The sequence below is a fragment of the Ctenopharyngodon idella genome, chromosome 12 (genome assembly GCF_019924925.1).
Source record: "Ctenopharyngodon idella isolate HZGC_01 chromosome 12, HZGC01, whole genome shotgun sequence".
NCBI lineage: Eukaryota > Metazoa > Chordata > Actinopteri > Cypriniformes > Xenocyprididae > Ctenopharyngodon > Ctenopharyngodon idella.
In genome coordinates, this window is record NC_067231.1 from 2,817,120 (window position 1) to 2,835,436 (window position 18,317).

The following is an 18,317-nucleotide window of genomic DNA, read 5'->3' on the forward strand; positions in this document are numbered from 1 at the left end:
TTGTTGCAGTTTTGCAAGTGGAATCTTGCCTCATACAAGACAGCAGCTCAACCGTCCGCGGTCGTATTATCTGATTCACCTTTTCGTGATGGGCCATACATTATCAGTAGAGACAGATTGGGACTGCAGGTGTAGAGTTTCTACTAAACCACTGTTTTGTAGCACGTGAGGCCTGGAATTGTCAGGAAAGATGTAATTTTGATGGCAACAAACAATCCCAGTATACACCTCCATGTCAATGGTAACTTCACACATTTGCAAGTAACCCATGCCATTTGCACTGATGCACCTCCATACCATGACTGATGTTTGCTTTTGCACCTGTTGCTGATGGAAGTCTTTGGGATTGAAAACTTGATGTCTGTTTTTCCCAAAAACCATCTGAAATATGGACTCGTCTGACCACAGCAGACATTTCCACTGTCTTTTGGACCATCTGAGATGAGCTCGGGCCCAGAGAACTTGGCGGCTTGCATAGAACTGATGTATAGCTTTCTTCTTGCTTAACAGAGATTCGAGTTGCATTTCTTGATGCAGCGACAGACTGTGTTCAGTGACAACGGTTTTCCAAAGTACTCCTGAGCCCATGTGACTATTTTTAACACAGCAGCATGACGGTTTCTCATGCAGTGACATCTGAGGGGTCAAAGGTCATGCACATTCAATGGAGGTCCCCTCCTTGCCCTGCATGGACTGAGATTTCTCTGGATTCCCTGAATCTATTGACAATATTATGTATGGTAAATGGTGAAAGACTTAAATTCTTTGCAATTTTACATTGAGAAATGTGATGATATCTGACAATTCTCTCATGACATTTGGCACAAAGTGGTGAGCCATGACATATCTTTGCTTGCAAATTTCACCTGCTTATTGTGGACTGATTCAAAACAGTTTAACTTGGATATTCTATAATCTTTTAACTTTTTTTTGTATCTGTCCCAACACATTAAGCTGGTCAGTGAAAACATTGGAAATCTTTTCTTTGTACTTTTGTCAGTTAAATAAAGGTTTAAGAGAATTAACAAATGACAGATTCTTGATTTTATTGCATTTTACAAAATGTCCCAACTTTTCTGGAAATAGAGTTTTCTGTCATTTAATGCCAGCGTTATATAACACAAAGTATAGTGTTATAAATGTATGTTAAATATAAAACTGCTAGATTTAACTGTGGAAATGAATCATCACAGTCTGTGAAAAGGGCCTGAAAAATATGTGAAACCTATCAAACTTCTTTTTATGATTTTTTTTTATTTGAAAAGACTACATTTGTGCTATATTTGTTTAAAATGTTGTTATATAAAGCATTTTTAAATGTGCGCTTTGGGTGTCCACTGTATTTGCTGTTGGATGTGTCCACTAGGGTGTGCCAGCCACATATTCCTGCTGAAGCTTGAACTGACTCACGTTAGAGCAGCAGAATGCCATTTTAATGATTTTGTGTATTTTGTGTGTATTTGCAATCATTTATCAAATATGAAAGTGTCTGAATGTTGGTTTAGACAAAAAAAAGAAGATAAATGACTACATTCTTATCAAGAAGAGCTTGTCCTTGCACTTTCATCTGCTGTGAAATCAAGTGCATTGTGGGAGTTTAACTGAAAAGGACAGCGGTGTTGTTGATATGAGTCACTCAATGGTTCTGTTATTGCTCTTTGTGATGTTAATGTCTCTTACTGCTCTGATTTAAGGTTCACTTTCATCCAGATTGGATGATTCGTTTCAGAGTTTGGACTTTGTGCTTTATAGTTTACAGAAAACAAAATGGCAGCAGCATCATTTGTATAAGAAGGGGGAAGGGAGAATGATAATGCTCTCACACCCGAAGATACTTACTATCAGACAGTAACATATTCTAATACTCTTAACAATTTAATTCCAGAAAGCAACCCAAAAGATGAATGGTTAGAGAGTCATCTAAATCTTGTTTAGGAGCCTCAGAAAAGTGGTTTTACCAATTTGGAGGTCTTTTACATTCGCTCCCAGCATTAATTGCAGTGTTTTTTGCCGGATGATTTGTAATTCTCCAGTGTAAGCAGTGTTGCAGAGCGTCTCATCTCTGCTAATGAAAGTCAGGCCTCTTTATGAGCGCCGTTTCATCCCGTTTTTCATGCGTTTTCTACATATTCATGAAACCTAATCAGGTTCTTTTGCATTTAAGAACCATCCTGTTGTTATGGAGAGAACATACCATGAACTGAGAATTAAACAGGTGTTCAGTAAAGATTGATGAAAGAAAATCATGTCCTGTGTGATGTGAAATACAATGAATTATATTAAAAAGGATAGATTTGGATCCATTACACTTTGTCAGTTTGGTTTATAAATCAATGAAAACATATATGCGCAGTTTCATTTCACCCAAATGGCACATAAAAACTTTTTGAATGGAAGATGCCTATATTTATTACTTTTAGATAATTTTTCATATTTAAAATAGATGAATAGACAACATGCCCTGCTAAGGGAACTGTACCCCTTTTTTCCTGGGCAATAATGGTAAATGGAAATATTTTTTGTAGACACAGTCAAGGTATGTGTCTGTGAAACTTTCCCCTATATTGCTTTCACAAACTGCTCCGAGACATGGGTTAGAAGATCCAAACGCAGCTTTATTGAGGGTAATCCATAAAACAGGCATAAGGTCAAAACCACAGGGCAAAACAATCCAGATAATAAAAAAAGTTCAAGCTACAGGCAAACGTAGAAATCCAGGGAAAATAGGCAGAAGCAACACAACCTCCAAGTACTGCGTATCTATAGCACGAGTTTATGTTTGTATTTGGCGTGCTATTTATACGCTGAAATTACTTTTTTGCATGCATATGATATGCAATGGATAAGATTAGTGGTGTGGGGTAGGGGTGTATTATATGTACGGCAAAAGTGCGTATCATATGCACGGCAACAAATTGTGTACCATACGGGCGCCGAAAATTGCGTATCATATGCATGCAAAAAGTGTGTATCATATGATTGCCAATGGTAATTTCCGCATATAAATAGCACCCCAATAGAAATAGATCGGGCTTGCAAAAGACCATGACAGGAGTAATGCTCAGAAATGCAGTGTAACACATACAAGACTTCGCAAAGAGTGAGAGAAAACACAGGGCTTATATACTCAGACATTAATAAGCTAATGACACACAGGTGGATGTAATCACACGATAATGAGTCCAGGCAAAGGTTTATGGAAAATGTAGTTCATGATGGAATGGCAAAGGACTAGGGAGGAGTGCCCTCTGGTGGCTAAAGGCACTCCGGCTGGCAGGTGTGAAAATTGCATTATATAAATGAAATTTTCAGGCAGTATTTTTTGCTGTGTTAGCAGTGTATACATCTTAGTTCAGAAGCATGAGGCGATAACAAACCTCAGTACAGAGGAGGTGATAGATTTATGCAAATGTTTGTAGCATGAAATCTGATGTGGTGTTTTTCAGATAACTATCTAACTCAGCTATAGCAACTCATGTGAGAGAATACAATACTTCCAACACAGAATCACTGGAAAAACATGCCTCTACCTACAGTACATGTCTGCAAAAGTCCAAAAAACTTGCTTGCATAACATAACCAGCTCCATATGTGGCTTTTTTTGATGTAGTAAACTTGCTCGGTAGCTCACCTGGTACAGCATTGCAAATGTGATGCAGAGCACTTGGTTTCGTGTCACATGAAACACGAGACAAAGACTAAAAGCAAGTTAAAATGCCATGGTTGCTTCAGCAAATGCGTTTTTTTCTCACGTTTATTGGTTAGGTTTAGTGTAGATGGTAAGTTATTTTCAAATGCGATAGAGCATTAAACTATTAGTGCCACTCATCGGACATTTTATTTCTGAACTGCCGCAATACGAACAACAGCCAAGGTAATGAAACTGAACACACTTTTAATGCCACTCACTGGACATTTCGTGAAACTTGCAGAACAACATAATGTTTTAATATATGTATAAATTACACATTTTTCTAATAAACCTGGGTTAAAAACTTTTCTACACCAAATTTTTTTTCCAGTGTATGGTATCAATAAAAGTGGCAAAAGGACACGGTGTAAAGTGTCCATCCTCTTTGTTTTCCTCTCTCTTTCTTTTGTTCTTCTTTATCTCCCTCGTTCCATTTGTCTGTGATTACCTAGTGGTGAAGGGAAGGAGAAAATGGCAGATTGTATCCATCTCTTCAGATTTGAACAAAGCCCAGCAAGAGAGCAGTGACCTTTTTAACAGATCAATCACATCCTGATTTAAGCATCCCAGGGCGAGGCGGGGGGTCCGATGCGGCCCCTCCTCCATCAGTTCAGCCTCAGTGAGTAGTGAAGGTGTGTAGATGCCTCCCCTGAAGAACCACTAGTTCTTGATTGAAAATGCCACAAGGCCTTTGTTTTCAGGGATTGAATTCTGGTTCTCTCAGGTGCATTGCTGCATTGTCAGTTAACTTCTGTCGACACTTGCAGGGAGGCACTTAATTCACCTCTGAGTGCAACAAAATCAGATATATAGCACCCCAATGTGGCTTAGCTGATTTATTGGGATTTCATAAGGCTGTATGTGCCATCTGTTGAGGCCGCTTTGTCATTTCTTACTGCTGTAGGCCAGTGGTAAAGGAATTGTGATATGGGCCGGTGAGCATTTGAGAGACAACTTGTTGATTCCTCAAAGTGCACTTACACTACAAGATTACGAACATAGGGAACAGGTTATGATGTCACACTTTGATACGGTTTTAATAAATTATAAAGAGCAAATAATAAGTAAAAAAATGTGATAATATACCAATATTACACAATGATGTAACATGCAACTTGATTCATTTCCAGTTCGTTTTGATCTGATTCGATTCTGACTCAATGGCTAGAAAATTCTCTCACTGCTAATGCTATAAAATTTTCAGGGCAGTGTTTCAGACAGATTCAAACAGGTAACCCAATCATAAGATTTGCTCATTTTGGGAATTGAGTTACACTGGTCGTGCTGTATTTTCACTGAAATGAATCAGCCCATAAGAGTCGTAAAGAACTGAACTGCCCTTATCACAATGTATGTTTTTGATTCACTGAAAAAAATCAGCTCATAAGAGTCGCCAAGATTCAAACTGCTCTTTTCGCAATGAATGTTTTTTAATCACTAAAAAGAATCAGCTCATAAGAGTCATTAAGAATTGAACCGCACCAATGGCGCTGTATGTTTTTGATTCCCTGAGAAGAATCAGCTCAGAAGAGTCATCAGGAATTAAACTGCACAGAGCACAATGTTTGTTTTTGATTCACTGAAAAGAATCAGCATATTAGAGTCATTGCCTGTGAATCGTGCTGCAGTGGATTCATTGTATGTTTGTTTTTATTACATCACATTCATGCTGTGAACCCACATTCACAACTCTGGTAAAATATGAATATACACAGTTATTTTCCTAACTATGCATGATCATATGGTCATTTGCATTTTATTATTGTCATTAAGGATTGTTTTTATTTCCCCTGCTCTTCGTGATCCCATCACCTCATATCTTTGACCCTTTTGAGAATCACTGCTCCACCAGTGTTGTTGATTTCCCTGATTGAATCACAGGATTCACTCCTCTGAACTTCAAGCCTCATGTGACCCTCCTGTTCCAAACCCAAATTAACTACCATAATCAATAACTTTACTGCTATCCCTATAGATCTCTATAGAAAGAGGGAAAATTACATTTTCCCTCAATGCCCATTAATTGGCTTGATGAAATTACGCCTCCTCCTCAACTGTCGATCTACTTCCACTTTCCTCCTCAATCCATACCACAATTACAATACAATGATTAGCCCATTTTCTATTCTCAGTAACTCTTCTTGAGTACAACCAGTTCCTCTCTGCATCCATGAAGAAGGACTGTACCTAAAAGACTACAGACCTGGTACTGAGATCCATCTCAGGTGGTTTGATCACAAGTGGTCGGGTGAGACACGTTGCAGTTTACACCTCGTGGTAACTTGTGTCTCCTGTGACCAAGAACAAACCTGACCTATTACAAAAAAAAAAAAAAAAAAGAATGTGATGTTTCTAGCATAATTCTCAGTTATTTTAGTGCGATATTGATATTAAGTGCTTTACAAGATCTGTGTTACTGCATGTAGAGTGGTGCAGGTATGATATAACTTTGTAGGCCAAAACGCAGAAGCGAGCTAGCACTTCTGGTTCCATCATACCAAAGTCAATGGGTCAAATGGGTAGAATTTTGTTTAAATGGCTGAAAATAAAATACATCAGTATTACCCCACTCGTGATTTTTTAAAGCTGTTACATGTCTTGAAAAAGGCGGTTGCTAACAAGTGGCTAAATGGGACTACAGAGTCAGTCAGAGACATTAAACATCATCACACTGAAACGGTAAGCTCAGTCCGCTTTTACGGCCTCATTAGGCTCATAATTGTGCTCTTATAAAGTAGTCTAACTCAAACCTTCTGGGAAAATGTTTTTAGATAAAAAATGAAAGAGTTGTCGGAAGCTTAGTGGTGGTGACATTGAAGTCGAGTGACCGTGGTGTAGTCTGCTTATAGCCTACTTTTAGCTTTTTACTTCTGGAGACTGCATTTAGGCTTTAAAATTCATAAAAGTTGTGTTCATCTGTGATAATTATCTTCATATCTTGATGGACAAAACATGTAAGCATCATAAGCTTTTGTTGATCACAGAGCTTATTTTTTGCGATAATCCAAAAGCGAAATCCTATTGGGTTTTTATTGAGGAAACCAGTATGATGCTAACTGCTGGTTGGCCTACAAAGTGACATTATACCTGCACCACTCTATTGTTAAAACTATTGTTTCATCCAAGAAGTTGATTGACAGCGAATAGGCGGTCCTTCACTTTAGCCACATGCATTACGAATACCCACAAATCTTAACTACAGTAAATAGGTAAAAAATGTTACCAACAGATATCTCCATTCTTCCCCAATGTTGATTAATCACAGTGCATTAAGACAATTGTTTTGTACTACAAATTTTCTGAAATGTTTAAATATGTAAATGAGTCAGTGTAATTGAAAGAAGCAAAATAACCCAAAATCTCAAAACTGACTCAATGCCTGAAAAAGCAATGGTTTTTCCTTTAGTGTCTTGCCTTAAAACCAGGAGTAAACATGGTCACAGCTCAGGGATGAGGTCAGAAAAGGATAACTTGAAAGCTTGTCTTGTCTCACTTCATCTCCTTTGGCTTCTTCAAATCGCTTCCCAATTACGAGCCCATCCCCCAGCTCCCAGCCCTCCAGATCCTCCCACAGCAGTCATTTGTTCAGCTAAATGGAAATGTGACATTTACGGCAGGAATTCTGCTCAGGTGAAGAGGAATGGAGTGGAAGATGAGTCCAAATGATAAAAAGATGACTGTTAAATGAGGAAGAGTCATAAAAGGAGAAAGGCGCAGGGATTGATGACGTAGTTTCCACTTAGAAGGAAGCAGCAGCATTGTTTTTAATGCCTTTCAATAGTATGTTATTCTACACTCTTAAAAATAAATGTTCCAAAGGCGGGTTTTCGCAGCAGTGCCATAGAAGAACCACCATTTTGGGTTCCCCTGTAATCAGAGTTTACTGAAGGTGTATTTATTAAATCCCAACGTGAACAGATACAACGTAAACAAAGACTTGGTTTGACTTGATACATGAACTGGACTTGAGTATGAACATGATAAAAAAAAAAAAAACTCACCATCAGCGGTTACAAGAAACAATACTAGACAAGAGACAATGGAAACATGGCGTCTGTTTATGACTAACAAGGCACACCTGAGAACAATCAAACAATGAACCAATGACAAAACAGAACTACACTCTTAAATAAAGGTTCTTTATTGGCATCGATGGTTCCATGAAGAACCTTTAACATCCATGGAACCTTTCCATTGAACATAAGATTCTTTATAGTGGAAAAAGGTTCTTTAGATTATAAAAATGTTCTTCACACTGGTTCTTTAAAGAACCGTTAAGTAAAAGGTTATTTTGGGAGCCAAAAATGGTTCTTCTATGGCATCACTTCAAAAACCCTCTTTTGGAACCTTTATTTTTAAAAGTAAAGAAACACATGACCTGAACAGCCAATCAGAACATGACACATACACAGGGGAGCACATGGCAGGCTAACATGAGGAACAAGGGGAGCACATGACAAACAGAAAGCAATAAACAAAACCCAAACCAATGTGACATCTCCAAAGAACCTTTTAGTGCAAAGTTCTCAAAAGAACCATGTTTTTCTTGTTGTGAAGAACATTTTAATAATCAAAATCAATGTTTCACAAATGGTGGGTCGCAAGACCGATCTGAGTGGGTCGCGGAAAAGCAACAACAACAACAAAAAACGTAATTCTATGCGTTGTTCTTCTCATGCAAGACTTTTATTTTGAAAGGCATGCATGAAAGCTGTTGCGTCTTCTGTCAAGCACAGTTTATGTAAAGCGTGTCTGAGAAACATGCGAAGTGCGTAGTTATGTTGTCAATTAGTAAGTCATGAAATTACCATGGTCCCATGGTTGTGGCAACATGGGAAAATGTGGGTCTTATGGCCAAACCAGTTGAGAAACAATGATCTAAAGAACCAAAGTTTCCACTATAAAGAACCTTTTGTGGAATGGAAAAGTTCCATGATGCCAGTTAAGAACCTTTATTTTTAAGAGTGTATGTTGTCGTATATTATTGTACCATGACCCTGATATCAATATAGTATCATATCATCTGATCCCTGCGGATGCCCATTGCCCATCCACCTTACAATCCATTATTGTAAACAGGGTTAGTTGTATCTGTATCAGTTGACCCGGTGAATTGCAATTCAGCTTTCCTCAACCACAATTGATTTATTCTTAAATTTGGAGTAAATAATAGGCCTACTATTTCTTCAAGTGCTTTTTGTTTGGAATGATCCAAAACAGTTTAAATACACAGAGTACTGCAGTATGTTCTCCATAGCGTACAGTGCATATACAGTGAAGTGTTTATCATGCAGGGCTGGTGCTTGACATTCAGAGGACAGAGAGACATCCAGTGATATTAAACCCATAAATCTCTGTCCGTTTTACCGGAACAAATACAGCGTAGAGAGTGAAATCAAGGCTGTCGGAAAGTTAGATCAATTCTGGCCAGTTTGCAAACTAGCATTCAAGTCACATTTTGGCCAGACTGAACTGTTTGTTCAAATCACTGATGCGTTTAGGCTTCTTGATCTTTAATATTTTATGTCTTTATTTAAGAGCATCCAACGCTAGCAGCAACAACACCGTGAGTCTGAATCCTGGGGAACAGGGATGCAGCAAGAACATGTTTTGTATAAAACTGAGATTAAAGGAATATTCTGTCTTCAGTACAAGTTAAGCTTCATCAGTAGCATTTGAGACATATTGTCGATTACCACAAAAAATGATTTTGACACATCCCTCCTTTAATCCAAAAAATAAATAAATAAATAAATAATACTAGGAAGTACTTACAATGTAAGTTAATGTGGGAAATTTTGGATTTTAAAGCAGAAATGTGAAGCTTAAACTTTAATAAAATTACTTAAATTCAGTGCCTCACAGTAACCCAGATTTTTGCTTTTACAAAAGTTTTCAAGTAAATGCTGTTCTTTTGAACTTTCTGTTCATTGAAGAGTCCTGACAAAAACACAGTTTCCACAAAAATATGAAGCAGCACGACTGTTTTCAACATTGACATGTTTCTTGAGCAACAAATCATATTAGAATGATTTCTGAAGGATCATGTGATACTGAAGACTGGAGTAATGATACTGAAAATTCAGATTTGATCACAGGAATAAATTACATTGTAAAACTTTTCACATAGGAAACAGTTACTTTAAATTGTAAAAATATTTCACAATATTACAGTTTTTACTGATCAAATAAATGCAGCCTTGATGAGCAGGAGACATGAAAAATCTTACCGACCCCAAACTTTTAAACATAAGTGCTTTCGCACCGGAGGAACCTTTTCATAGTTCCTATTGGCTGAAGTACCTGGATTTTGTATCCGTGACATACTTACTTTACTGTATGTTATGGTGCTCACATTGGAAAGCAATGAAGTTTTATGTACACATTTATGCACACAGTCAATACATTTTATTGTGGGACAGGCAATGAAGCAAAACTACTTAACTACTTAACTACTTTGTTTTTATATAAAACTTGTTGTAATTTGAGATCAAACAATAATTGTCAGATCCCCTGCAGTGCAGCCACAGACCGCCCGTTGAAGACCCCTGCTCGTTTCTGTTAACGCTCACTAAGAAAATGGAAAAATATGCGTGTAAACTGATAAAAACATGTCACTTTGTTAAAGCAGCTCATTGCTCAAGTGCTCTGAATGTCAGGTTTGGATTAAGAACAAGAGAACAAGAACAAGATCATTTCAAACACAGAACATTAGTGAGAGCAGCAGGAGTCGCTAATGATCTCTACCCGCCATTAAAGCACTCGCAAAGAGAAGTGAAGGAGTGAGGAGCTAAACAAACCCAACCAAAGTCACCTGTAAACCTGTCTATCTATCTATCTATCTATCTATCTATCTATCTATCTATCTATCTATCTGTCTGTCTGTCTGTCTGTCTGTCTGTCTATCTATGCCTGTCTGTCTGTCTGTCTGTCTATCTATCTATCTATCTATCTATCTATCTGGTATATTATATACTTCAGGGTTATTATAGTTAACAAAAACTAAATCCATAAAAAACATTTTCATTACTTGAAATAAAATCAAAATGTTAATTGCAATAATAATAATAATAATAATATATATATATATATATATATATATATATATATATATATATATATATATATAATGTAATAAACTTCTTATATTCCAGCTTGTTTCCAAGAAAACATTTCTCATTTTTATTTAGTTTAACTTGAAGAACTAAAATAACTAAAACTGAAATAATTAATAAAAACTAAATAGACATTTAAATAATAATAAAAATTACAAAAAAAATTAAAACTTTAACTACAATTAAAATGAAAAAATAAAGACTATTGCAGACTATTAAATAATAAAAACTATAATAGCATCTTAATGATTGTAACAATAACACACACACACACAATATTTTTTTAGTGAATTATAATTTTGGTCTGGTTTTTGTGTGCTTCACTTGGACTTTGTGTATAAATTTGTCTATTTTAGAATCAAAATACACAAAAGAAGATATTTTGTTAAATAATGTTTCAACTCTGTCCATGCATTAAAATTCAAAGCCAAACCAACATTGAAACCCACTGACTTTCATTATGTGGGGGAAAAAAACACCACAAGTAAATGATACATGAGTTTTTTATTATTATTATTTTTTTGTTTTGTTTTAGTTGGACTATCCCTTTAACAGTACAACACTGTTTAAATATCGCACAAAAGCGCATTGATTTGTCACCCCTTCTTCCAAAAACAAATGAATGGAATATAAAAGCAGGAACAGGGGCAGATAAGGTGAAAGTGTGAGTTGAACATAGACGGATAATTTAATGAATGGACTTGTAGTTGAATAAACAGTTAGTTGGCATTTTCAAGGGTAACGTGAGGTCATGCCAGCTGAAGTATCGGACCCAGAGCCTCCAGTTTCTCCAGTCTCTCCGTACTCATTCCAGCGCCACAGTGTCCCTCTGCAAAGCACCTTCTCTCTCTCTCTCTCTCTCTCTCACTCCCCCTCACCACTTTACCAGCCTCCTCCCCAGTGGTTACCATGACAACAGCAGCACTGCACCATTCATGGACTGTAGCGGTAGACACACATTCCCTCTCTCACTCCCTCCGCTCGCGTCGATCGCCGCTCTCTCCAGTTCTGTCGAAGGGATTCTCCCGAGTGCGAGAACGAAGAGGTGCCAGGCTGCCTCAGGAAAGCAACTTCGTTTAATTGGTTTATTCGAATCCGAGGAATGATTCTTCCCTGATGCCTTTCCAGTAAACCACCTTCCGCTCCAACCTTCCTTCTTCCAGTGGACTCTTCTGGAGGAAATATCCGCTGGTGTGTGTCCGGACGTTGTGCTGTAGCGCGTGTGGATGAGCTGGCCATCGTTGAGACGCTCGCAGGGGCTGTTCGTGTCCGTGGACGGAGAGGGAGGACAGATCTACACCCGCCTGCCAGCCCAATGCGGGATTTGGGTTGAGCATGGTGAGCTACCGAACCCCACCCTCCACATATCTCCTTACCTAACCTCTCTCTTTCTGCCTTTTTCCAATCTCTCTCCTCCCACACGCACATAAACACACACATACGCACAAAATCTGTCCTAAACTGCTTGAGCTGTGGGTATCTGAAGAAATGGACGGGCGCTGTAGGAGTTAGAAGATGTTGTCAGCGGTGTGAGCCTGCTTGTATTTTATTGTATCTGCGTGTTGGAAGTGCCAATGCCATCCAAATGGTTTTCATCTGATATTGTTTGTAGAGTCTAGACGAGTGTGCTGTACGCTGTCAGCTGGTTTGAATGAGTGTTTATGCTGCAGAAAGGACAGGCTGGAACTAATGATGCTGGCGAGGACCTGTGGGAGGTGGAGTGTGCTGCAATGTTCTCAGCTTGATGGACTTTTCTTCAGTTTTTTCTCCTTATGCATGAGTTTTTTCCCATTTCGAGGGACGGCTTGTGGTTTGCTTGCTAAATTGTACCCAAGCACCTTCTGTTTGCGTTTGTTTATTTGTGTAGCGTGGTTGGATGGGTCTGTTAGCTTCTCATACTGGTTATAAAGTCAGCTCTATTGCTAATGATTAATGAACATTCGGTGGAGCACAGCGCAGATTGCAACACGGTTTTTGCCATTTACAGTCACTTCTGCTTAATTCTGATGTTTATAGCAAGGCCGTAACCATGCACACATGTAGTTTTATTTGTATGCCTAACATGTCGAAAATATTTCTTGTCTCGTCATGTTAAGAATTACTTGAATCACGTAAATGCATATTTTCAATTAAAAATGGCCATATTTGAGGGAAAAAAGTTGAGTAGTTTGCATCAATAAATGTTACTGTTGGTCGTTTAACATTTCTATCGCGAAACAGTTGACGTGTTAAAGGGGTCATGAACTGCGTTGTTTTATTGTTTTAAAATGTTTGTTTCACTTATAATATTAGTATGCTTTTACATCAAAAATTGTCATAATTTAGAAATAAAAGGCATTTTTCCTACCCTGATTTTAGCCCTCTGATTTGAACGCTCTGTTTTAAGGGGCGTGTCTGCTGTGAGACTTCAGTGTAAACGCCCACTGCTGTGATTGGCTGACATCTTTCCATTTGAAATAGTTAAGTATTACTCTCTTGAAAACTTTTAGCACGTTTTTACTATTACAGCTCTCAAGGTTAACTAATTGTGAAAAGTGTTGATTATAACATTACACTTAAACCTATGGCATTATATTTAGATCGTGGCATGTAAGGTTGCACTGTTTGATTGACAGCTCTAGCGATTGTAAAGGGAGTGTTCTTTGATCGCTTTCTATATATAATTTAACCACCATTTAAATAACATTATTTTCATCCTACTAAGAGAAACAACGTGAAGTTGACTGTTTAGTCACTGGTTTGATTTACTGAAACATAGACAAAGATCATCTGACTGTACATGAATCATTAATATCAGATCAGGGATTAGAATGAACACAGTTTCTTACATGTTGTTGCATTACTGTCGAGTCCGTAAAAGTCTGTTTGCAAAGCCTGCTATGAAATGCGATTGATTTTCAAAGAATCCACAGTGAAATGTACCGAATACAAATAAATAAAGCTCAACTGAGATATTCACATTGTTGAGAATAAATAAGCATATTCTAGCATTAGGATCCTTTGAAAGGTAATGTTATTTTTATGCCTGTATCACTCTTCTCTCCTCCTCATCTCACTAACACACCAGTGGGCGGGGCTAATGTTGCAATGATGAAGTAGACATTGATTTCTTCTGTGGAGGCGGCGTTTCACCTGTCATAGATAGGTACATTCCAGGATCAGTCGTTTGCTGGGCCTGGTATTAATAAAAGCTTTTATTGGACTAACAAGGAAGTTTTCAGTTCTGAAACTTACAGGATATTCTTACAGTACGATGACCTCTTATATATCAAAAGCTCAAGGAAAAGTTGATTTCTCAATTCATGACCCCTTTAAATGTTTTGCTGTTTATCTTACCTCACTCTATTTCAATGTTAAACTGACACTTCATGCTAGAATTCATGCTCTGCTTCTGTAAACAGTAGCCCCGCCTACTTTGATTTGACTGGCCATCTCTGGTAATCATTTTGGACATTGACGAGTGCTGTCGGAGGCACACCAGAATAACTACATAACTTTTAAACCTTTTTGTAACAACATACAGAGCGCTGTGTAATGGAGTGCAGCAGGGTAGTGCAAGAATTTCAAATATCGGGGGGACAATTTGGCCATTTCTAATTATTGGAGGAGACTTGTCCTCCTCAGTGTCTATGGTGGTTGCGGCCCTGGTTTATAGCAATATTATCAGTTTCCAAGGTCATGGCAGAGTTAAAGTTATAAAGTAATGGTTGGTGGTTGACGTAGCCTTATCGTGAAGAATCTTGCCAGGCAGGATCAAACAGGGTGTGACCTTAGGGCTCATAGAGAAAGAGACCATTGTGCCCTTTGTAGTAAACACTTACTTCTAAGTTTCTCTAGGACAAAGTCCCTACAGCTTTTTTTTAAGTGATAGTTACCCAAAATTATAAATGTCTGTCTGCTGTGGAACACAAAAGTAGATACTTTACAGACGGTTCAAGCTGCTCTTAGTGAATGGTGATTTATACTCCAAAATGAACCATAAATCTTCTGAATTTCCCATATCATCCATTCGCCGCCAATATTTAGTAAAAACATCCTCACACACAGCTGTCGTGTGTTCTATTCATTCCAAGTCTTAATCCAAAAGTGAAAATTCTGTCATCATTTACTCACCCTCAAGTTGTTCCAAACCTGTATGAGTTTCTTTCTTCTGTTGAACACAAAAGAAGATATCTTGATGTTGAGCAAATGATGACAGAATTTTCATTTTTGGGTGAACTATTCCTTTAAGTTACAAGTCATACATTGTAAAAAAGGAATTGTTGAGAAAACTCAAAAATTCAGTGCCACATGATGCATTCAGATTTTTCAGGTTCTCACAACTATTGTCTTAAATATTGTAACTATTGTTACAACTATTGTAAATATTGTATATTGTTTTATCAATTTGAATTTGCTCGTACACTAAATGCAATTTTACGTACACTAAATGCACATTTCTTCAACAAATTTTCAATAACAATAAATTGATCATATATATTTAGTTTTAATATGTGAAGTGAACTATGCTATCTTTGTTTCTGAAAGTGCAATCACCTCACAAAACAAAGATATTTAGGATATAGTTTTAGTCGGTTGTACATACTGTAGACCTCAACACTTGACACGCAAATCTCAAGATCATTGACAATCAACAAATTTAAAAAGATGAGCTCTTAACATCACAACACAAGCAATAACTAATTATAATGACAAAAGAACACAAAAAAGCAGCAAAACGATAATCCTATAGCAATAACAAAAATCTTTTTTTCATGCTGCAATGCATGCTGAAAACATTTCAGCAATGTTGTTCATTAAAAAAAAGTTCATACAACTGTTTGACTAGTTGGGAGAGTTCTGTTGGTCTAACATAGGTTTTCATGTAGTTTCAAGTAATTCACATTTCTTAGTATTTGTGACTCAAAAGATCCCATAAACTGGAAAATACATAGTCAAAATACTATTCCCCCCGTGTATGAACTACATTTATGGTGTTTTATTGATATATTTTTGCTTTTGTATTTCCCTGAAAGATAGAAAGCCAAAATGTTTGCAATAAAATGAGGGTGAAAACATGAAAAAAAAAAAAAAAATCAATTTTGAATGAACTATCCATTTAAAGCTACTGTCTTTCTTCGTAGAGGTAGAACATCAGGAATACCCACAAAAATTTCTTTACATCAGTCATGCGTACCCCAGCTTTTGATGAATAAAGTCTCTTAATTTTTGGAAAAGCTAAATATATATGTGTCCATACTGTATGTCCAAGTTATTATTTCAAGCGTTCCTCATATCTAATGGAGAATGAAAGAAATTTGTTCCAGCTGTGTTGAGACTCTGATCAATATTTATTTTTAGAAATTGACGTTGGTTGTTTCGCAATAGTACCTTTTTTATTCTGTGAGATGTAACTCGCATAGTACTAAATGTTCTGGTTTCTTAAGTTCTCAGCACAAAGCGGCCAGTACAAGGATTAATTTCGAAATCTCTCCTCTTCTCTGCCCCCTCTTTTACCTTTTGAAATTCTCTTGGTCTAAAAATGTACAGCATTGCTGTTGTACAGCTGAAGTTGCCCAGGCAATGTGTTAACAAAATCAGTAGGAGGCTGGAGTCCAATGTTTTCAGTCACGTTTGGCTCAAATAGAGTTTTTCGAGAAGAAACATAGAAGCTCTGTTCCAAAACCTACTGAGTTGTCTCACTGCCTACTGCCTACATAGACAGCTTCCTTCTAAGGCAGCATCCTAACCATCATGGAACGATCAGATGACTGATTTGGAATGCTCTGCATAGACACGTAATACATAGAATGTTCCAAATTATGTTGAGTGTTCTAAATGATAAGTAGCTGATTTGAAACACTCAGGACAGAAAATGTATTTCAAATCATGTGAAGTTTAAATTCTAAGTGTCTGATCTGAAACACTCTACATAGACAAAGTAGTTCATGTAGAGTGTTCCAAATAATGTATACTGTTCCAAACAACGTAGCGTGTTCTAGATTACAATTCCCTGAATTGAAACACTCTACATAGACAGCATAGTGTATTTGGAATGTTTCAAATCATGCAGTGTGTTCTAAACTATGAGTGCCTGACTTGAAACATGGACAGCGTAGTGCATGTAGAGAGTTCCAAATTATGTGGAGTATTCTAAATGATAAGTTTCTGATTAAGAACCCTCTACATTGAGGGTTAAATTGTGCTCTGCATGAGAGACTCAACAATTAATTAAGATTGAGTTTGATGCCATGATGTTAAGAATAAAAATAGATAGCACTCACAAAAATCCTCACAATAAATATCCACTTCAATATTGAGTGAATTATAAGTTTATAATCAACATTTCTTTTTTTCTGCCATGTTGGATACATTTTCAGAGAGCTTGTTGCGGTGCATTATTGGATTGGCTTCTCATTTAAGGATACATTCAGTGTTGCCTTTATAATTTTGCTAAAACAAGTTATCTTACGAGTCAGCATCATTAAGATACCTTTTGTGTCAGCTTTCATGGCAGGAGCACACCGGCGATGCCGAAAAAATGCCTACATAGACATCTTTCAAGGATTCGGAACAGAGAAAGAGAGAGAGAAAAATGAAACATTTAAAAGACGAGCATTAGAAAGGTTCCCCGAAAAACAGACGGAGAGAGCTGGAGATGAAGAAGGTGGGAGAAATGGACTGAAAAGAGAGACTGAGTGGGAGCAAGAGAAGGACAGAGAGAGAGGGAGGAAGAGAGAATTCTGCAGTGTGCCATTAATAGTCTGGATAATGATTTGCTTACAAAACAGAGCTGTGGGATTAACAGTGTGTTGGATCTTTCCCCACAGCTAATACTGATGCTACGGAGCTGAGCTTCCATTGGCTAGCATACGTGTGTTTACGCTGACTCTCTTTATACACAGTCCTATTTAATAAATGTATGTTCTATATAGAGTGGTTGACTGATGCCGATGCCAATACCGATATCTAGAGAGAATGGTGGCTGATGAAATGTAATGAGCATTACTGAATTTAAATGAGCACTTATCTTACACATACTCAAAATTTACTTAGATTTTTGACATCAGAAAATGTGTACTATGAATTTACACAGATGGCTTTTAAAGGGATAGTTCACCCAAAAATAAAAAATTGATGTTTATCTGCTTACCCCCAGGGCATCCAAGATGTAGGTGACTTTGTTTCTTCAGTAGAACACAAATGATGATTTTTAACTCCAACCGTTGCCGTCTGTCAGTCGTATAATGCATGACAATGGGAACTCCATCTATAAGAGTAAAAAAAACATGCACAGACAAATCCAAATTAAACCCTGCGGCTCGTGACGACACATTGATGTCCTAAGACACGAAACGATCAGAGAAACCGAACAGTATTTATATAATTTTTTACCTCTAATACACCACTGTGTCCAACTGCCTTGAGCATCCGGTGTGTGAGGTCTAAACGCACTCTGATGACGGAAGTGATGTCTCGCGTGTATCCGTCAGTGAGTGCGTCTGGTGTCAGAGTGCATTCAGACCTCACAC

General features: G+C 37.4%; 1 protein-coding gene across 7 annotated transcripts in view; it reads left to right on the plus strand.

Moving 5' to 3' along the window:
- The window catches only part of tanc2b (tetratricopeptide repeat, ankyrin repeat and coiled-coil containing 2b), a 166,651-nt gene that overhangs the window by 75,842 nt on the left and 72,492 nt on the right, over positions 1-18,317 (plus strand). The window contains exon 1 of one of the 7 annotated variants that reach the window (XM_051913986.1): positions 11,438-12,144. The exons of 5 other annotated variants lie outside the window; for them this stretch is intronic. In XM_051913986.1, coding sequence (XP_051769946.1) covers positions 12,033-12,144 — 112 coding nt within the window. In that variant the 5' untranslated portion in view covers positions 11,438-12,032. Of the gene's footprint in view, positions 1-11,437; positions 12,145-12,233; positions 12,334-18,317 lie in introns of those variants that run through there. One more of the 7 variants, XM_051913989.1, reaches the window with a different exon arrangement.